The sequence below is a fragment of the Pocillopora damicornis genome, chromosome 14, assembly GCF_964200805.1.
Source record: "Pocillopora damicornis chromosome 14, jaPocDami1.2, whole genome shotgun sequence".
Classification (NCBI taxonomy): Eukaryota; Metazoa; Cnidaria; class Anthozoa; order Scleractinia; family Pocilloporidae; genus Pocillopora; species Pocillopora damicornis.
Window position 1 is genome coordinate 19162817 of NC_142683.1, and position 22446 is coordinate 19185262.

At 40.5% G+C, this 22446-nt stretch overlaps 1 protein-coding gene across 1 annotated transcript; it reads left to right on the top strand.

Moving 5' to 3' along the window:
- Nucleotides 1–206: 206 nt before the first annotated feature.
- LOC113681989 (uncharacterized) lies at nt 207–21923 on the top strand. The gene is made up of 33 exons (XM_089194925.1): nt 207–506; nt 716–860; nt 1226–1651; nt 1976–2104; nt 2457–2912; nt 3388–3650; nt 3965–4088; nt 4289–4519; nt 5094–5405; nt 5991–6095; nt 7175–7816; nt 8160–8388; nt 8892–9172; nt 9724–9851; nt 10047–10114; nt 10343–10506; nt 10796–11098; nt 11288–11560; nt 11966–12265; nt 12545–12844; nt 13175–13474; nt 13653–13961; nt 14337–14636; nt 14783–15091; nt 15735–16025; nt 16529–16831; nt 17239–17711; nt 18237–18331; nt 18570–18726; nt 19115–19181; nt 19691–19962; nt 20620–20794; nt 21453–21923. Exons 1-33 carry the CDS (start codon nt 207–209, stop codon nt 21662–21664), a joined length of 8442 nt encoding a protein of 2813 aa, XP_089051051.1. The 3' UTR covers nt 21665–21923.
- The last annotated feature ends 523 nt before the right edge of the window (nt 21924–22446 follow it).

A 22446-nucleotide genomic window follows, 5' to 3' on the forward strand; every position in this document is an offset into this window, starting at 1 on the left:
CCTCAAGTAAAGTGGCTTAGATTGCTACTCCACCATGTTTGTTAGCAATTGAATGATTAGCGCTGGAAACACCGATGCTGTGGAGATTATTCGCACACAAAGAAGGGCGCTGTTATGGACACCCCGCCCCCCAGAATCTTCCCTTTGGATCCGTGGATGTTTACTTAGGTCATTTTGTCTCAGATTGCAGCCCTAAACCTCTTGGGATGGAAAACGGTGCAATCTTTGATAGTCAGTTAACTGCGTCGTCTTGGACCGCTTCGAATGTTACCGCCAAGGATGCGCGACTTAACTATCCCCGAGATGGCGCCTGGGTACCAAATCTTGGCCCAGGTCAATGGCTACAGATAGATTTGCTTGACTACCACACAAGTGTAACCTCGGTGGCAACACAAGGAAGATCTCTGGGGTACAGAAACCAGTGGGTGACGACTTACAAGCTGCAATTTAATAACTTAGACCACTCCTTCAAATACTTTAAAGAAGAAGGGAAAAATGAGGATAAGGTAAAATATCGCGCGGATAATCTCGTACGCAGATCCTACCGCGTAACTGTTACTGAAATATAGGTCACTCAACCGGGGAAGGTCTGGACTCGACACTAGCGCGCGGATCTAAAAGAAAACTTGAAAATAAGCATACAGTAGTAACTCTATGGTGAGACAAATGTATGAACTTCCATATCTAACGTGTTGTTATCCTTTATTTGGTTTAGATTTTTGCTGGTAACACAGACGGAAAGTCTACTGTATCACATGATCTAAACCCACCAATAATAGCACGCTATATCCGTTTTCTACCGATAACGTACCACGGATGGATAGCTATGAGGGTAGAGCTGTATCACGGCTGTGGACAAGGTATGACCGTTTTCAATCCTAACGGCTTTTGAATTTCATCAGGTCTGTATAGAACGTTTATATGAAGCCTTGTGGGAGACCCAAGAAGAAACTCAAAGGCCCCAAATAAAAAAATACAAGTCAAGACCCAGTGGGATAATTTATGTTAAATTAAATTGAATTAATTTGAAGTTGAAGCTAAAGGTGCGCTAACAACATAGCATTCAAACCGAAAAGGTGGGGATTGTAGGGATGGGGTAGGTGGGGCTTTACGTGCAAAGATTATACCAACATTTTAGTGTCCGACTGAGGTTTGGGACCATAGAATGTAGGGAAGTATTTTATGAAAGTTATCTATCTAACGTAGCGTTGACGTTCTTCCACAGCTAACGAAGCGCAAGATGATACAATCATTTCGTGGCGAGATACGAATTCCATCAGTGAAGACAAAGCGTTCGAGTTTAAACAAGTGAATGATCTGTTTAGACCCCTTTACCAGCTGTCCGTAACATCTGAAAATGAAACTTATTCTCTGAACATTCCAACAGTCCCCATAACCTGGCATCACGTGACATTCACGTGGAGCAAGGCGTGGGGATTAAAATACTATCAAGATGGCGCTCTTGTGGCAGAGACAGGGAGGTCAGAGAAAAGCATATCTGTAACAGAAGAGGGAACAAACGGATTGTTTATCATTGGAAAGAGGGTTCTGACCAGCATAATAAACTCTGCAGATAGTTTTCAAGTTCAAGGACTGACTGTGTGGCCTCGCCTTGTCTCTCAAGCACAACTGGAACGGGAGTTGGAAACTGGTAATTCCCTGATGTTAGAAGCAAATAATCTATTTTTTTTTTGGTTGATAGACAGTGCAGAGAATTGTTTTTTTGTTCTATGGAATAAAAGTTCGAAGACTTTTCGAGCAAAAGAGTCAGGACCCTCTGTTTAGCGTACAACTATAGAACTGAAGCTTTTTCTGTTGATGTAGTTAGGATATAAATTCACGCCAAAATTTCCAAATCAGTCAAATTGTGCTAAATGATTGAAAAACGCTATTTTTGTCGCATTGAGTTTTAATCCTTTGGAGGATGAGGACATCATCCTTTTTCAATCCCACAAATACCTTTTTTCCTTTGTAGTTACCTGTCACATTATGGATCAGTGTCTAAAGCAAACTTATAACGACGATTTTGATTGGTCATTCGGAATAAACTGTACGAAAACTCCCGGCACAGGTCCATGCAGTGATCACGTGCTCAGCAGTGAAGGTATGTGTTCAATTTCTTTATCGTACAAATCGTAAAAAGGTTCTTTTTCTGATCTTTCTGTTATTAACTGGGTGCACACAACGATTTTGACGTATAAATCGTGTAAAATTGAGCACCATGAGCGCCTGGGGGTGGAACGCAGGATTTTGATTCGCGACCAATTTGCTTGAAACTCGTACACCCATCTTCAAGTTCTAACATTGGTTGAAGAAATATCTGCGAAACACGGACTTTACACCGGAAATGATTTAGGTGGCTGCTGAATGGTTGTTAGGAAATCATTCTCATAATAAAAATTTGTAACTTTTAAGAATGTCTAACCGTTGACTGATACCTTGTTTGTGCTTTTCAGTTCGGCGTTCATTCAGTAACGCAGCTTTCAAAAGAAAAACAGAGCAATATGACAGAGCCAACTCTTCTCGGATGGTGGTTGATGGTGACCTTAACTCGTGGAGTGAACTGGGGCATGTCCAAAAGACATGGTGGAAAGTAGACTTAGGGCGTGAGGGCCTGGTGACTGGCGTGCGACTCGTACTCAAGCTTGCAAGTAATGGAAGCAACATAGAGTCAAGTCTTGATGTTATAATTGTGAAAGAGACTGGAAAGATTAAGGAGTCTTTGTGCGCAACCGTTAACAAAGGCAACATCGTTGAAAACGAGGTTGCTTACAAGGTGTCTTCTTGTGGTACGCCGTTACTAGGGAGATTTGTTAGGGTGGAAATGACGATGGAAGGTCACGTGAAATGCAGCAAGAACTCAACGTGTCCATCTCCAGTAATGAACTTGTATGAGGTGGAAGTCATGATGGGTAAGGATATAGGCTCATTTAGGGAAATATTCTTTCAATTGTACGTCCTGTGTCGACCAAACAACGTTCATTTTTCATCTTTCGCCCTTGAGGTGGCTCAAAATGGTTTCCTTAGTTTTTTTTCCATCATTTCTTTGATGGATCGTGTTTTCAAAAGGTTTCTGGTTTGTTTCTTGAAAATGCCATAAAAAATTGTTCAAATATTTCTGAGCAAGTTGTAATCGTTTTTCGCTAAATAAAGTTATCACAGCAACATTAAAGCGCCATGTAATAACCTTGTGCAATTTCAATGATCCCCGTTTTTGTCACTGAATTGGAATCACCTTATCAGCATTTATCTGTCTGAATCGGCATTTCTTATTGCCTATCAGCATTTTAAGATCAGTACTACCTTGCTCTTTTGTTGATACAAGGGTAAAAGTAATTAGGAACGTCGCTTGAACTTTATTGCGGTTATCTTTTATTTTTCCAACAGTACAATCTACTGGTTTCATTTACATAAACACTACATCTCCTCGCGTTAAAGGAGAAAAGGCTCGAATGATGACTCGGTACATTTTACCCAGATACAACTGTCTGTCATTCTCGTACCATATGTATGGAAGTCACATAGGAAGGTTGAATGTATATTTCAAGAGTTACAAGAGTTCTGAGATTCTTTTGTGGAGACTACATCAGGCGCAGTCCAATAACTGGCATCATGGAGAAATCCTCATTCAAACCAACGACACCTTTCAGGTTTGGCGCTTCAGTTGAAAATTATTTCATACGCAAAGTTTAAACGGGATTTACTTATGTATATAATGATGGCTTTAAGAAAACCGTATCATTTAGCAGCTTCAGAGACATCTATTAATGCGATACAGGACCGTAATATGCATGGATAGGCACGGTTGTCTGATAATTGGTACACTGAACCGCGGTAGGATCAACAGACCTGGGTTCGAACCTTGATCATGTCTTGCATCGTGACATTGTGTATCCCGCATGATCCTCCTTCCGTTTCGTAGGCTGAATTTCGCTTATTAGGGCTTTTTAATTTTCTCTATTAGATAATATTTGAAGGAATTGTTGGGAATGGAAATGAAGGCGACTTGGCCATCGATAATGTGATGTTCACAACAAATAGCAACTGTTCAATCACACCTCATGCCGCTAATCCGTCACTGATGCAAGGTAAGTACTGAAGTGATTAAGTTAGAATCAAGACCACAAAGTTTAGCTGCGCGAGTGGTATAGATTCCGTAACAAGGCTACCTTTTCTTAAAGAATGTAACCTAAGAAATTTTTTTCCTTATTTTTCTTTGATTTTCCTTTTTTTCCACAATGATTGGACCCGCTGTTTGAAACGAGCAAACTTAAAATTATTCTCCCAGGTTTCAGATCTGATATCATCGGCCACATCCCAGCATACCAAGCGCGCCTTGAGAGCTGGTTAACGTCTGTTAATTTTCATGGAAAGCTCTGGAAGCCTTGCTACAGCGCTGCCAAAGATGGATGGGACAGTAGTATTTTCCACGAGAAGTGCGATGGAAAAGGAGCCACTTTGACAATTGCCAGATTTAACAACACCATATTTGGAGGATTTACAGACCACAGCTGGGGAAGTATGTTGTTTGAGTGAAATAGTCATTCATGGCAGAATTCATAAGAGGGTGAGATAAAAATGGGGGGAGGGGGGAGAGGGTGGGGAAGGGGCATAAAAGATTGTAAAAACCGCTCAAAGGGAAGTTTTGGCGGGAATCATTTTCTACAGTAAACGGTTTAAAACCCTGGGTGGGAGTAGTCCTGAGAAGGGCTGTTGTCGGTGAGAAGGAGTGTTGTCGGTAGCAGTAACTGTCATGTCGACATCCTAAGTGGAAGGCATCATCAAAGTCAGGAGAAGAGGACATGCCAGTTTAGAGGTAGAAGTCCATTTCTTGTAAACTGATTGGTCGGTTTCAAACGTGATGTTATTGGCTCAAATGTTGTAAGTTGTTCATGATTGGTCAGTTTCGATTCGTCGGTCGTATTTCGGTTCGGTTCGTTTTTTCTCGTGATCTCACGGAATTACGTTTTTCAAGTAACCACAACTGACCACACGTGTTGACTAGGAGTTGGGGCGCCGGAGATAAAGCTATAATGTTATTCTGGATTGTTGTGTGACCTTATGCTGACATACACATTTTCTTCTCTTTTCAGGCTACCCCGAAGGCTACCGTATCAGCACACAATCATTTCTATTTCGTTTCGAAAAAAAGATAGGCCAACCATTCGAGAATCAAGTTCTGGGGATAAAACAGGTACATAAATTAATTCAGTGGAGAAAGGACAGAGGACCCGTGTTTGGAGTGGAAGAGCTGGTCATTACATCGAACATGAAACAAGCTACAACCAGTAACTTGACAAATTACACTCATCCATCAGGTTCAGATAAAAATGGTTCATCGACTGAATACTTACTGGGGGAAAGATTCGTTTCTCTTCACGCCGTAGAAGTTTTAGCCATAGGAGGTAATCCTAGTGTCACTTTTCTAACTTATCGTATCAAATTGGAAGGAAAATGAAATAACTACACGATCAAAACTCAAACTTGTTTGTGGAAGTGACTATTGAGAATACCAAACCGTGCAGTAGTTGTGATTGATTGATTCAGCTCCGGTTCGAATTGCGCATGCTTGCAGTCAAGTCGTCAGTTTGGAAGGTTCGCTTCCAGACTAAAGCAGAGAAAAACCGTTTTAACAAAGCAAAAATCGCCTTTGCTAAGATAAATTTAAGGCAGAAATGGATAATTATAATTCAACATGGAATGAGATAAAGAGGATATGCGCTCCTTACTTCTGTTAACTCTTATGTTGCTACCTTCCGTAAAATAAAGCCATGGAGTTTTCATTTTCGTGTCAAAATTTTTCACGCCCGTCGATTAGCGTTTTCACGGATTTTTTCCCATTTCTTACCATGATCGTTCGAATTTACCCCTTTATCGTAGTTTGCTTACATTTCACTTTACTCCTAAGCCGTAATTTATGTCCTTCAGTTTTTCCCGACACAAAAATGTCCTTGTGTATAGTGACAGTCATTTTTAACAATTCCTCGCAGATACACTGTGTCAGAGTCAATGTCCATTGTACCAGTACTGCGATGAAGTCATGGGTTGGTGCAAGTGGGATTCCGCTCTGAAAGAAGCTCGCTTTTGTGGTATTGGTAAGATGCCTTTCTCTCTTTATCAAAAGGTCCGAGTAATACCTATATTCTGCTCAAAATGTTATCATATAGTCTCTTGCTGATGTACTAAAAAGATAAGAAATAATTTTTTATGAGTAACGTAAAAAAGGCAGTCTGAGACTGCCTAAGGCTTCATTGAAAAGAACCAGAGGTTGTATAGTGAAGTTAGCGGGTGGTATTGCAGGAGTTTTGTATATATATGCAAAGCAGAAAACTTACGGCATCCATATATTTATGAGAACCGTTTCCCACAAGAGAAAGTTGATTCAGGAATATAGCGACCAATTGATCTTCAACCAATTATTAAATAGTATCAAATTATCCTACTGACAATAGTCATTATGATAATAATAGTAACAGTAACCTAAAGGGGCTCGCTTTAAAGCCTCGCGGTTTTCCCATCCTCTAGGCCCCAATAATGATTAAACTATTCTTCTTTAAATTCTGCCTCTAAGTTATCAATAATTTTCTTATTTTGATGCAATTTTCCATTTTTGTGAGACTTTTGTTTTATATAACAAAGCATTTCGCGTTTTAGGATATTCCGTCATTTCGCTAAGATCCTATTTTTAATTTTGGACACTAGTGTCAAAGTTTGGATTTTGGTCACCATTGTCCAATTTGGGGTTTTGGACACTAGTGTCCGATTTTGGCTTTAAATCATTAGTGTTTGATTTGGATTTGGACACTAGTCTTCCAAATTTGATTTTAGACACAAGTGTGATTTTGGATTTTGGACACTAGCGTTCGATTTTGGATTTTGGACACTAGCGTTCGATTTTGGATTTTGGACACTGGCGTTCGATTTTGGATTTTGAACACCAATGTCCGTTATTTCATTTTGGACACTAGTATCCGAATTGGCTGTTGGACAATAGTGTTAGATTTTTAATTTTGGAAACTATTGTCCGATTTTGGTTTTTGTCCAGTATAGAAGACAGAAACCGAAAAAAATTTGAAACTTATTAGGGGAGCAGTCAGACTGGATGTGACCCTTCTTGTTAGATATTCCTGAATACGTCACCTCTTTAATGTAACACTTGCCTCTACCACAACAGATACCTGGACTTCCTACTGGCCTCTGGACAGTCACGTGAACATGGTCAACCTAGGTGGGGACGAGTGGGGAACATTTGAAGGTGCTGTGAGTACCACGCAAGGGGCCCGGCTAGGAGCTGTTCACACCGGTGGGGAGGGTGCGGTCATAACACTGGGTGAAATCAACGACAAATGCTTCACTGAACCTTCGTCCTGTAAAAACAGCAACAATTTTTCCGTAACCCTGTGGTTCAGACACAGGACAACCTACTTAAATCATAATAATACTGTACAACAAACATTCCTGTCCATTGGAGACAATGAAAACATAGTATTTAAAATATTCCGGCTGACCGAGCAGACAGAAGAACATCTCGCTGTTGAAGTAGCTGTGTCGTCGAGAAATTGTCGTTATGTCTTCCCCGTTCCAAAGTTTTTATGGTCTCAGTTCGCTTTCGTGTGGAACACCACGGATTTGAATATTTACAGAGATAATGTTGAGGTGGAAAACTTTTTTGTCACAGATTGTTCTGCAATAACTGACTTTCCCCCTCAAAGGGCAGTAGTAATCTTGCAAGGTGATGCAACGTTTGACGATTTGAGGATTTGGAGCAGAACACTCGAAGCAAAAGAGATCGAGGAAATGTTCACATGTGTAAGAGGTATGCTAAATTCCCTGGGTGGAGTGCTCGGGTAGGTTTATATTCGGTTGGTATGATTCAACCGGATGTTCTATATTGGACCCCGCTAATTACAAGATTATTGGCCGTTAAGCGGGAAAATTAACAAATTTATGCCGTTAGTCGTAAAAAAATTAACTGCTAAGCCGTTAAACTCTTCCTATCTTCGATTTGTCGTTTAAACCGTCACCCAAAGACACTCAATTATAAAAAAGCAATCCACCGTTTTAATCTGAGGAGTGATTTTCTTGGTCTACTAAGATTCCTCCTTTGTTTCATCTAACTTTATACACGTATCAGCTTTCATTCTTTGTCTTTAAAATAGCTCCACCGTGGACGTGCAGTACATCAGACTGGACTGAAAGCATAAAAACACATGGATTGTCAAATTGTTCAGAGCCCAACTTCCTGCTGAATGGATTAATCAGAGGAGAGAACGGCGGCTTGGAAGATTACATTGATCGACTGGAAGGTGCAATGTGTTGCTCTGCGCCACTGGAATACAAAGATGACGACTTAAAATGTCGTAATTCTCTATACAGCAACAGTACTGGGTAACTAATAACTAGTAATACAATAGTCTTTCAGTGAGAAGTCATACATTATGGAGACCTTACTCTATTGAGACCCTACCAATAGCGTAATCATAATCATATCTGATAGTAAAGTTAGTAACGTTAATAATACATTGAATACAGTTTTACAAAAACTCGAGAAAATTATGCTATTTAACTTTGTATAGCTCCCAGAATGTCTTCTCTTTCCGCATAGGAATTTATTTTTGGCACGTGTTGATAGTGTTGTTTCTATTGTTTTCGTTTTAAGTTTTTTTATTTATTACTTGAAGCTCTCTCTTACTCAAGCAATAGACCGCACTTCCTGTCAGTTAACCGGCGTAATAACCCATGGCGGGACCAATCAGAGCGCTTGTAGCATTTCATTTATTTTATAAAAATTGATAGACTGATTCCGTCAAAGACGCTTAGGTTATTTTTGACTCCATTTGCTTCAAAATTTATCCATAGCCTATAAGCATTTCTGTCTTTGACCCCTTCAGAAATAATTTACACTTCGACTGTTATTATGGCACCTTCCTCCGTGGATTTTACCGCCAGGGAAGTTTACCAGCTACCTTCGATGTCATCACAAAAGGCCAATGCTGCAAGCATCGTGGCGGCCCATCCTCTTATCGTCAGTGTTACTCTTTTCAAATCAGTGACTTTAATAGACCCGGCCTGACTAAGTGTGAAGAACATTACTACATGGCGGGTATACGCGTGGGGGCCTGTAGACAGTTATACTGCATCAATCGGATTAGATGCTGCAGAATGAAAACAGGTAAGTACAGATTCCTCAGTTTATTGACTGACTGATTGGTTTATTAGTTGACTGATTGGATGTCTGGTCGGCTGACTGACTGACTGACCGCTGACTGATTCATTTACTGCCTCATTGCTTAACAAACCGACTCGCTCATTTGCTGACACTGATTGAATGACTGACCGGTTGGACATATTGACTAAGGGAGGGGCGGGGGAGGGGTGGGTAGACATAGGGACAAGGAATCAAGGAAAAGACAACCAAATTGACGAAAGTATGGACGGACAGACAGACAGATAGACGGAAGACGAATAGATAGCCAGACAGACGTACAAATAGATGAAGGGACAGACGGACAGACAGCCAGAAAGCCAGAAAGCCTGACAGACGTACAGCCACACAGCCACAGAAGACTGACAGCCAGACAGGCATACAGCTAGCCTGATGGCGTGATAGCCTGACAGCTTGACAAAGAAGAATAGGTAAATGAATAGATAGACTGACAGACCGACGTACAAAGATACGGAGGAACTTCAGTAATTCTGGCTCTTTTAACTTCTTTCCCTTAGATGAACGAGATGATCGAAATCTTGAGATTAGTCTGAAAGTAAATTTGTTGGATGAAACATGGAATGCCAATCTATTGAATAGTTCGCACGACGATTTTAATGAACTGCAGGGAAAAATAGAAAATAATGTAAGTTCTTGTCACATTTTCTGTTAAAGTAAGGGCACTATCATTTTTTGGCTTTGTATCTGAACAGAGGTCAAAATTTCACGTTTAAAACTTTTGTGCGTAAGGTGATCGGATGATACAAATTTTTGAAACATTTGAGGCAGATGTATCTTACATCAACTTACTTATACACTTATTATATTTTTTTGCATTTAGATCAAGGATATTTATAGCAAGGCTAATAAAAAGCACTATATAGAGGAAATACCAACACCAACCTTTAAGTAAGTATTTAAAATTCTAAAGTGATAACTGAAAGCTCTCTAATATTTCATTGTAAATCAGGTGAAAGAACAAAAATTTGGTTTATATCAAGATGGGTTGATTTCCCACTTTTGACGAACATACCTCTCTATTTCCACAACCGGGCTCAGTCAAAATGCTTCTTTTCTTAATCTATGCCGAAGATCAAATTGTTTCGTCTCCGACTACTTTCCATTGTTTTATTTCAGGTCTGGCAGTGTCATAGCAAGTTTCAGCATGATTTTTAATGTTCCTCAATACGATTTAATCTCTCCGCTCCTGGAAGTTATCAACAAAACAACAACAGGACCGGAAGAAGTGAACAAACTTGGAAATATGGCAATACAGCTCTTAGAAGTTAATCCACTCAACGGTAGGTTTAGATTCAAGCATGTTATAGTTAAATGGAAGAATTTACCTTGTTATTTCTACATAAGAACTTAATAGTCAAGAGACTTCCAGATAGTTTGTACACGTTCATCATTCATCGCGTATCTACAGCAAATTCGGTTTTGAGGTTACCCTTGGAATAACAAACCGTTCGTTAGGCTTTGACAGTCGACCTTTTCCTCTCTCCTATACTCAAGTACATACTTCCCTCCTGTTCGACTGCGAATCCTATTTTATACATTTGAATCTCTGATGACATTTCTTCTTCGCAGTTTACGGCAGATCTTTAAAAGTGACTGTCACCTTGGCTAACAGCTCAACCTTTCAACTGCAGTGGCAATTTGCTAAGGACGATCCGAAGTATGGGACATTTCAAGGGTATCAAGTCTTGTACCGAAAAATCAGTGAAATTACTGATGAATTCTTACTGAGCAATGACATTAAGGAGAATATTACTCAAGCTTGGTTCTCTGTCAAAGAAGAATGCGAGTTATTTGAATTCAAGGTCCGTGCCTATTCTTTGGAGGGATATGGAAAACTAAGTGAAGCAGTCAACGCGTCGACTCCTTGTAAAGGTAAACGCAATTTTCTGTCGTACTTAGGGCGTGTTTGTAATAGCTTTGTTATCACAAAGCCAAAAGAATATCATCGGTCAATCGTAACCGAACAATTTTCGAGTAAGACCCTGCAGCCATGAGTGGAATATTTTCTTTGCGCGTTGTACGAAGAGGAAACTAACAAGTCAATATCTTTGCCTTTTCCAGCCGTTCAAAATATTACTGCGACCGCGATTACATATTCAACTATCCGTCTTGATTGGAGCCCCGTCAAGGGAGGTCTTTTTACCTATTATAACGTGACGTATTCGATTACTGAGGCGAGTCTTACGTGGCACGAGGTGGTTGAGCGGAGTTACTCTTGGGTAGATCTTGTAAATCTTCGTGGAATGACAAATTACAGCATGAAAGTTGGTTTGATGTTAGAAGATGGTTTCACTCTCTGGAGTGAGGCTGTAACAAGTGAAACTCCTGAAGGAGGTAAGGAACGAGTCAATCGGTTACCCCCAAATACTCTTGGAAGGAGAGGGGGTTGGCGACCGGTATCTCCCCTTGCTTCAATTGCCGGAACCTGCATCACATTATCATCATTATTATCAGCAGTTTTACTATTTTTTGTTGTTGTTTTTATTCACACCAATTTTTTTGAAAAATACAAAAATCTGCAAGGAAAAGCTTTGTTATTCGACGAAAAAAGTCAAAGGTACAAGAGCTCAGAGAATACGACCTGCTGGCCCATCAAAACTAAGGAATTGCAAAGAACAGTGAATACTCCACGATATGATGCAGTAGAGTCAAGGACGGTTTTTAAGGCAGAGGATAGGACAAAAATATCCCAAAAACCCTCACTTTCTTACCTCGTCATTTTGTGTTTTCTTTCACCAGCTCCGAACGCTCCACCTGAAAATGTGATGTCCTACAACCTCAGTGCAACTTCTATTTACGTCACGTGGTCTCCGGTTCAAGAAGAGTTCTTGAATGGCATCCTTCGTGCTTACCAAGTGTTCTATCGAAAGTCGTTAGATACAATATCGTCCCCGATGGAAATATTCTTAACAGTTTCATCGCCATCAGTAAACATTTCAGATTTAGATAAATTCACGGTGTATTCTGTGTGGGTGAAGGCGGTTACCACAGCAGCCGGTCCCAGCTCTATCGTTGTCAACGTTACCACTGGCGAGGACGGTAAGATTTTCTTCTTTCATTTGCGCGCTTGAAACTTCCACCTTAATTTGAGTTGTAAAGTAGCTATAGTTGGGAAGCTTGAAATATTTATGGTAGATTTCTTGGTTGAGTCGTGTGTAATCCGTCTAAATTTTCCGCCGCGCTGACGATCTTCTTTCTTTATGTTTTTGTCTTCCCAATTATTTTTTTTCTACCTTACCAAAGTAAACGTGTGATTTTTTAGTTGCTGAAAGTAATCCTGCTCTTCGCTCACTTTATTCTTCCTTCAATTTCATTTAGTTCCCAGCTTACCTCCCTCCATTTTATCCGCGTTCCACCTGAGCTCCACTGTTATCCGTGTTGTTTGGGATCCCATACCTACCGAACATATCAACGGCTTGTTGTTGGGTTATCACGTGACTGCTCAAAAAGTTGGCAGAGTAAAGAGAAGTGTTACCATCGAGACATTGAATGCAACATCCATGTCAGTAAACTTAACAGGACTAAGCAAATTTTCTGAGTACAAAATATTGATCAGCGGATTCACTAGTAAGGGTGACGGGATTGAAGCAGAGATCACAAGCTGGACTGACGAAGACAGTAAGTGCTCATGGGTCCGTTATTGACTTTCTACTTATATACTTCGTGAGCACGACATAATTTTATTTTTTCGCAAGAAGCAGAAATCGAGATGGCATTGAGGACTTACCAGTTGTCTAATAATAATTTTTCTTTGCCTACTTGGTGATCGATTGAGGGAGAATGACTTATAAAGTGACCCATCGACTTGTTAGCTGATTGTCTGACCAATTGAATGTCTAAGTAACTGGAGAGACTTAAACTACCCCCTTTTAGTCACTGATTGACTGGCTGGTTTACTGTCTGAGATTTTGGACACTACATAATGTTTGCTCTTTTTCTGGTTATCAGCTCCAGACAGCCCACCAACAAATCTTTCTGTACGGAACAACGGAAGCTTGACTTTGGATGTCTACTGGAATCCAGTTACCCAAGAGGACCGCAATGGAATAATTCTTGGCTACAATGTTTTGTTATTCGACGCCTTGGGCGTATTTTTAAGAAACGCGACGGTTATGAATTCCACCCAGTTATATTACCAGTTCGAGGACCTTGAGGCATGGACCAACTACTCGGTGAAAGTGAACGCGTTCACATCTAAGGGGGCTGGGCCAGTTAGCTCCAGCATTTTTGTACAGACAGGCGAGGACGGTATGTTGCAGTACCACCACATTATCAACCGATATTACGTCAGACGAGGCCAGTCAATATTTTTGACCAATCATAACACAATGAACCGTGAATTTATCGTCAGAGTGCACTGCATGACTTCGATGACGAGTTCCACTTGACCGTTTATGTAAACGTGAATATTTCTTTTTTTTTTCAGTTCCTCTCGTCGCTCCAACTAACATAACTGGGCATAACACAAGCTCTACGTCTATCTTCGTTGCCTGGCAACCAGTTTCCCCAGAAACAAAGAACCTCCGGGGCATTCACCGTGGATACAGAATCTACTATATGCCACGTGAAACTTCCCGTCCGTCAGCGTTGGGTAACACAACTGTTGATGTCCATACCTCGGAAGCGGAACTGGTAAATCTCTACAAATATACCCTATACGACATATATTTGACAGTGCGAACGAGATGGGACGGACCAAAAAGTGGAACAGTCACTATTTCTACCGATGAAGGAAGTAAGCTGTATGGTTTTTACATTTTTATTTTTACAGCCTAAATTATGATGGCCTAGGGCTTAACTAGCCAAATTGTAAGGCCCCGACCCAGCTCTCCCTGTTTCGTATTTAAACAAGGCACTCGCCTCCGTCCTCCTTTTGAGAAAACGAGACTAAAACATGTTCATTAACAATTTCTACGTCTTACATATCAATGGGGAAACATTTTCAATTTTACTGGAAACGGTATAGTTTCTACCCCGAATTAAAAAAAACCTTCTCAAAGGTTCTCAGTTTACCATAACTATATAAGCAACATCTGTGTGGTTGCCTTTGTACTCATCGTTTTTACTGTTTCTGCTTTAATTTATCTTTTTTAATCCTAATCAATTCTAGTTCCAGACAGCCCCCCCACAAATGTCTCTGCACACGGTAACATGAGCACAGTTGTGGACGTTTTCTGGAACCCAGTAATTCAAGAGGATCAGAATGGCATCATTCTTGGCTACCAGGTCATCTTGTTCAATACTTGGGATAAATTCTTACAAAATGTAACCATCATGAATTCCAACCAGTTATATTACCAGTTCAAGGACCTAGAACCGTGGGTCAACCGCTCGGTCAAAGTGAGCGCGTTCACATCAAAGGGGACTGGGCCATATAGTCCCGGGGTTATCACAACGTTTAACGAAGATGGTAGGTTACTTTTCGATTCCACTTCTTGTCACTACTTCTAACAGCGTTCGCCAAGAATCTTCGGGAAAACAACCATCATTCACTTAGCCTCACCCTCATGTTGCATTACTAGACCTTAAACTACTGTCTAATTTTCTCCTATCCAGTCCCCCTCGTTGCTCCTGCAAATGTTACTGGACACAACACAAGTTCTACCTCTATCCTCGTCACTTGGACACCAATATCTCCCAAGGACAAAAACATTCGAGGTATTCACCGAGGCTACAGTATCTACTATGTACCACGTAACACTTCACGATCGTCATTGGCAAAGAGTGCTGCGGTCGATGTTAATGCCACGCATGTATATCTGTCAAATCTCTACAAGTATACTTGGTACGACATATATGTGACAGTGCGAACGCGATGGGATGGACCAGAGAGTGAGACAATCACTGTTTCTACTGATGAAGGGGGTAAGTTGCGTCCTGCATTTTTTGTTAATCATCCTACGGTCTGTTCCAATGGGTGAAGGAGACGAAGAGGCCCAAGATCCCTTTATCACTCCATCAGTTCCACGTCGAACCTCTTAGGATAAAATTTTTTTCTTCTTCGTCTTATCTCGCAACGGAAAAGAATTTGAACGGGCTAAACTAAGATTTTATTCTTGGGAACGGATCACCCTTAACCCTTTGAGTCCCACTAGTGACCTATACAGAATTTCTCCTTACACTATCAGTACGATATATATAAGCTGATAAGTAATGAGAATAACTGATGAAGAGAAACATCAAATAGGGGATTATTGGTTGATCCAATTCCAAATTCTCCAAACTAACATCACATAAATTGTATGGCAGGTGGCAAGATGAATTACTAATGAAATCTTGAGAGTTAAATGGTTAAAGAAGGTACATTGTCAACAAACTTCTCGAGAAATCTGACGAGAGGCTGAGGTAAAGTAGGTTGCGGGTAATGCCGAAAGGAAACCTGAAAAAAACATAGTGTTATGGTTGATAATCACTTCATAAAATGAAGACGACGAATATCACCAGGTTTTTGGATAAACTAACATAGCTTTCAATAGTCTTTTATTGCATTTTCTTCATTTTTTTTCAGTACCAGACCTCCCTCCGGCAGACGTAACGGCCAAGCTACTGGACAAGACGGAAATCAGAGTACGCTGGGGTCTAGTCCCTTTGGGTTATCGTTGTGGTATCATAACAGGATATAGGATCTCTTACAACTCCAGTAACTCAAATACCAGTTTTATTGACGTCCCAAGTGACGCTTCAGACGTCATTTTAACGTCACTTGCAAAATTTACCTTCTATTACGTGTACGTTCAAGCTCACACCATAAAAGGAAATGGCCCGGCTCATTATCTGAAGGTTGCCACTTATATGGGAGGTAGGGAAGTGACGTCACTTAAAAGGCTTTCTTGAAAGTCTAAATGAATGAAAACTTCATACAGCTTGTCCTTTAAGCATGGTATAGAAAAACAAAAAGGCAGTCATTTGGGAATGTTGATCTATTATCTTCCTGTTTCCCTTATTTAATGAGTTTCTCAAAATCAAAACCAAAGTTATTTCAACAACCAGTCAGAAGTAAAGAAAATAACTCACGCCTGACAGCAGGCTCGTGCTAATCGCATCAAGCGAGAGAAAACGATGGTGAAGTTGACTTATAAGTCACGATTGGTGATTGGTTCAAAGGATAGGGTTAGTTTTACTTTAGACTAATCGCAAAGCTTATCTCAACCTGGTTGAAAATTTGCTCGATGTCCAATGCATCATTATGAGCAAATATCATAGCAAGAATTGACAAATTCAAAACAAAAGTCTTCAATTTTCGCACTCAGTAGGTTAGGATATTTGGGAGATAACTTTCGTCTTTTTCATATTGTTTTCAAGTTCCTAATCTGGGCCCACCAGGACTTACAGCAGACAATTGGAACACAACTCACACAATCACAATCAGATGGCAGCCATTGCCTCTATCAGATGATTACGGAGTCCTTGCTGGGTTTCGAGTTCGGTATCAATTGGCGAAACTCGGAGACGTATCTGTCTCAGAAAGTTCTCGGAAGGAGCTGGTAACTAGTCCGGGAACCAATCAGGTTTTACTGGAAAATCTGGAACTGTATGGGACTTACAGTGTTTGGGTGTCTGCTTTTACTCTCGATGGTCACGGACCCGCAAGTTTTACTTATGCAGGTTAGATCTTGGAAAAATCCTCCGTGAAAATTTGTTAGCTTTTTTTCTCCCTTTTAACCCTAAGCTGCGTTTGTTACTATCCCAAGGGGAGTCGTAATGCCTTCAGTTGTAGGTACCTCACAAAAAATTAAACGCCAAAAGCCTAATGAGCACCCTTTTACTCGAATTCTAATGGGTACATGTGAAAGAGCTAATGGTTCTTGTCGAGTATCCATTCATTTAGAGTTGCTCATATGTTATGAGTTGCATTTTCAAAGCACACTCTTTGATCCTTGTTTTAATCGTTATACAAATAATTTTAATAATCGCTTATTTTGGTGAACACTTTCGAGAAGCCATCAGCGGGACTCAGAGTTTCGTAAAAAAGTTGCAACACAATTTAATTTGTTTCTTTCTTATGCCCATAGAAACATGTCGTTGCAATAAGCACCTCACAACAAACTGGCGCCAACTGCCACCCTACGTCAGTGAAAAAAATGCGGACCTACCCCTTCCTGATGGAATTCTGGCTTCTGTCCTAAGTAAGATGGCAGTTACGTGTTGTCAAACCTGCCAAAGTCACGGTGAGTCATTCCTAGAATTCAGTCTTGATGGCGACAAGAGGAACGCTGAGAAACCCAGTGATGCAGCTTTGAAGGAAGCGATTTCGGAGAAAACTGAGTTTCATTTTCCTATCCCGGGATCTATGGATCAAGAGAAGTTCGGCGCGGAGCATGGGTACTGGCCGTTGGTCCAGACACCGGGCGTTGCTTATATCGTAAACACTGGTGACAGTTATACGCCATCAGATGCACTAAATGATACTTTACTTGACTGCTGGGCTGCTTTGCTTGTGGTTTTTGTGACTTCTCTGCTGGCAGGATTAATAATATGGATTTTGGTGAGTTGTTTTTACATTTTTTAGGGGACGAGTTCTACTTGCTTGTATTCAGTAAGCGAGAGCCTGGCACAAAATATGTTGATGATAGTCAATGCATTAAGACTCCATCGCACCGAGTTTAAGTGAGGGAGGGGGGAGGGGGGAGGGGGAGAGGGGAGGGGAAAGGGGATGTTCTTTCAGCCCCTGTCTCCATTCATTGTATTGAGTCAATAATAGAACTTTGGCTCAGTCAGAGATTTGGCTGGTTACGTAAAGGGTTATGGGTAGGCTGGTCATACTTGTTTCCAATGTTTTGTATGGCTTTCGCTTGCGCGCTTCGTTCGCAGACACTCCACAACAATGTACGTATACCATTGTTACTGCTCGTAACCTCACAGGCAAACTAGATTAAAACAATTCTATCCGGAAAAAGATTGTTAGCAGTGGTAAGATTGATCAGTTTAAGTTTGGCATCAACCTAAATGAGCTAGTATTTGCAAAATAATTTGGGGACAGGAAATTTAACGCCTAACATGTTCTTTACAGGAAAGCGTGGAAAATCGAGAACAGTTTCCACGATCTATAACGCGTGGGCCTGGTGAGGGCTTTTGGTGGGCATTTGTTACCATGACAACAGTTGGGTTAGTACTTTCTTATGGTCAATTGCACAATTTTGATAAACATTTGCTTTTTCTTTAATATTTGTGTGATAGGTTCGATCAGATTCGCTTGTAGATTTGTCTATGAACGGGTGCAAAATAACTACCAAGCTCATGCATCGAGTACGAGCACGTGGTCTGGCTAATATTCAATAACCAAACAGCCAATAGGCTTCGCAGATTTTTAGTATTTCATGGTAATTTAAATTATTTTTTGCAGCTATGGCGATAAATACGCAGTCTCTCCTGTAGCCAGAATATTTACCGTTCTTTGGATGTTAGTTGGCCTGGTTACTCAGAGTCTCTTCGTTGCCACAGTAACAACGTCGCTGGTTTCCAAGTCTCTAGATACTGACTATAAACTCTACGGTAACAAGGTAGCAGAGCACTGAAATGAAAATAATTGTCCTCTATGAGGGCCACTGACAGTTTTACTCAGAGACATACAAAGATACCAGAGTTGCATGTGGTGCAATTTTCACCTGAATGCCAAAAGTAATCGATCCGAGATTGTGCTAGCTTCCATTTTCTCAGTCTGTGATTGGTCCAGAAAACCCCGCCAATCACTCAACCAATTAGATGCAAAACTTAACTCAATTGTGCCTTATTTTCCCTTCTTTTTTCTGATTAGCCGTTGCGATAACTTGTAACTGTTTGTGCGGCACTAAATGTAAGAGCACTCATTTTAGCAATAAAATTTCCGAGTCATAACTTAAATCCTTGTCATCTTACTTTCGAACTTGCTAATTTCTTTTGTCTCTAAAGGTTGCTGCAATTCAAGACTCCTTTGAATATCGTTTTGGGTTGAGACGGAACGCTCAGGTTAATTCTGGTAAGTACAACAATCCAGAACGAAAAGGAGGCAAACACGAGGATGAAGATGTATTTGTTAGAAATGGTTAGTGCGTGCTCTGTACATCGGCTCGATTGGCCTGGTTTGGAGTGTCGGCCATGGATATCATGTCTTGTTCTTGGGGTATAGCACTTCACTCTCTCAAAGCCTTTTCCACCCAAGATTGAACCCAGGACTTTTAAGGGTTACCGGGAAACTGTCAAGGAAGACCGATATAAAGCTAAAGGGGGGGGGGGGGGGACAACCTGTGATAAAAAAAAAAAAAAACATCCTTCTTAGAAAGGGGGGTAATGCTCTTCATCGCTTTTCTCCCACAGTGCCCCTCCCCACTCAAGATCCAACCCATGAGTATGAAGGGTACGAGAAATTTGTTGTGGAAACTGAATGAACTATCGTAGGGGCAACTCGTGATAACAATTTTCCCGTTGGGATGAGGGTACAAATCCTCTCAGTCTCAGATAACCAGCTTACTTTTCTTTCTCATCTAGATAATCAGTACACGACTTATGAAGAGATTGTCGAGGCGTTGTTAGACGGTGAAGTGACAGGAGCCTTAATTGATGCATACGTTCTTGGTAGCAGAAAGGATTTGTTTGAAAATCCCTCTCTTCGAGTCATTAAAGTCTTTGACTATTCCTCAGCGTACGGACTGGTGATTAGCGGTGAAGCTAAAAAGCTCAGAACGTGCTTTGGAAAATTTGCACAAAGCCACAAGAAAGAAATATTTGAAACTATAGAGAGTCATGTCGAGTCTGTGGAGGTTAGAATCCTACATTACCCACTTATGATATGTGGATAATCTTTTGTTGGCCTTCTGAAGGCTTTCAGCGAGTATAGATGAGCGCCGGTAAAAGCGAGCGAGTAGTCTCTCGCTCGGCTTAAAACCCGATTACCAGGAGCAGGTTAATTTTCCGTGTTTTTGAAGAAGTCATATGCGGAGCAATTAAAAATGGACAATTAAGCGCCAACTAGCGGTAGACCGACTGGTATTAATTACTTATGAGGGGGGGGGGTGAATGTTCTCATGATTCCTCCCTCACTGGTAGTTTGTTGGCGATCAAAATAGCCTCCACTTTACACTCTGTTCGCGACGACTGATTCCCTCCCTGTTTTCCCTGAAAACCGTGTCAAAAATCACTCAAACCCCCCTCCTCCATTCCCCTTGAAAACCATGTCAAAAATCGCTCACCACCACCCCTGTTCCCCCTGAAAACCACCTCAAAAATCACCCACACCCCCCCTCCGTTCCCCTTGAGAATCAAGTCAAAAATCACTCACCCCCTCCCGGCGACAAATAATGAATGGTATCCAAAGGTTATGTATTTAATAATAGCCTCTTAGCAACCTCCTCATATCTTACTTGTGTTAGTGGCATTATTGATCATTTTGATTGAAAGTTATCAATTGCTTTCTCCAGGAATCCTCGATACCACTTGCAGTGGAAAGAACTACTGGGTTGTTTGATATCGAGGGTTCAATGTTCCAAGCAGCTCTTATTTTATCGTCTGCTTTGTTGCTGGTGTTTGTCATAGCAGGACTTTTGTGGGAGTTGGTAAAGAGATTGAAAATTCGACGAATGGTGGCAACTGATGGTGAGTAAAACGAAAAAAGATCGGCTTTCTCATTCTGATTTTCGAAATGAAATTGTTTTGGCTCTGAAAACTTTAATTGGCCACCGTAAAGAGTAAAAAAGCAGACGTTTCGAGTGTTAGCCCTTTCGTCAGAGCGATTGGACGAAGGGCTAACGCTCGAAACGTTGGCTCTTTTACTCTTTGTGGTGGCCAATTTGCGTTTTGAATTCAGTTGTTAACACTAAATTACCTGCTATACTCTCCCACCGACGCAGCACAACAGTTTGTTTAGAAACTTACCCCCTTTATTCATTTGTTTTGGCTTTATTGAGGTGTACTCTCTGATTGGTTAAAAAAAATATCTCCAAATATTTGACCAATAAAATACAATTTTGGTGCCAATCATGACTAGTTCACGGGATTTCTTTCATAGGTTACAAGGAGATGGTCAAGTGATTGTTTTGATTGGTTCATAGGATTAATATTATTATACACCGGGTCAAAACAAAGCACGCATGACAAACTTTATTAAGCCAATTGTAAAGAAGCTTATATATTAACTGATACTGTAGCCAATCAGACTCACAATTAAAGCTAATAAACATTCCATGCTCAGAATAAATTTTTTGGAAAATTTATTCAGCTCACCGTTGATCATATCATTGTTTTATCCATTTAGGAGACCGTTTGAAGCTATTGACACAGAATACAAAAAGCGAAATGAGTGGCACTGTGAAAGATTTTATAACGGGAATAGAAGCTTTAACAGAAGAACTGAAATCTAAACACTCGAAACAGAGAAGAAATCTTGTAAAGACACTGAAGTCAAAGCAACAGAAGGGCGTATCTTATCATCTTAACGGGTGTTTTACAGGAGAATCTAGGAGTTAACTAATAATAAGTTGTGGCAGAAATAGAGCGCGTCATTCTCTTTGAAGTCATGCAGCCCTGAGTGAACACTCACAAAACGTTGGACATCAGAAATAAATAAATAAGTTAGTAATTAAATAGATGGATAGATGGATAGATGAAACAGCCGTAAACGTGCGTAAATACCAAAATACACTTTCCATAATTTTCTCTATCTTCTCCGCCCTGTTCCTCCAAATACCACGGTTATCATTTTTAAAATAAATATTAACATCATATTTGCATCATATCATGTCTCTTGATATCAATTAAGAGCTTACCACTCTTGTTCACGATAGTAAAATGTTTGTTTCACGATGCAGTCTTGCAATTAACGCTTCGGAAATTATAAAACTATTGGTCGATCCTCGACTTCACGTCTGAGAGAAATTTTACTTCCTTAGATCACAACTGATCTTAGGGGATATCCTCTTCAGTTCGTTCCCTTTGTTAAAAGCAAACGTGACTAAAAACCCATTGAACAAGCTCACGTAAGACGGCAGTTTTACAAGAATCTTAGTTACCTTAGCTTTGAAATCGAAGCAGTAGCCCATTTCTCTCATCGATACTATACACGCTTTAATCTGTACCTTCAGGAAAATTCAGAGATTGTTTACCACTTGAAAGTAACAACTTCTCAACATGATCTCGAGACCGAAATTACGATTATCGTTATTTCTAAATTGGCACCAAATTTATTGATATAGTAATTTCGTGGCACTCTTTACCAATGCTCTTTACCGTGTTAAATAAAGAGAAGGACT

What these genes read in the sequence shown, in the direction of transcription:
- LOC113681989 (XM_089194925.1), top strand. Translation starts at nt 207, where the DNA reads ATGGAAAACGGTGCAATCTTTGATAGTCAGTTAACTGCGTCGTCTTGG. An exon ending in ATGCTGCAGAATGAAAACAG is followed by an intron (nt 9,173 to 9,723) that starts GTAAGTACAGAT and finishes TCTTTCCCTTAG; the next exon opens with ATGAACGAGATGATCGAAAT. An exon ending in ACGAATGGTGGCAACTGATG is followed by an intron (nt 20,795 to 21,452) that starts GTGAGTAAAACG and finishes TTATCCATTTAG; the next exon opens with GAGACCGTTTGAAGCTATTG.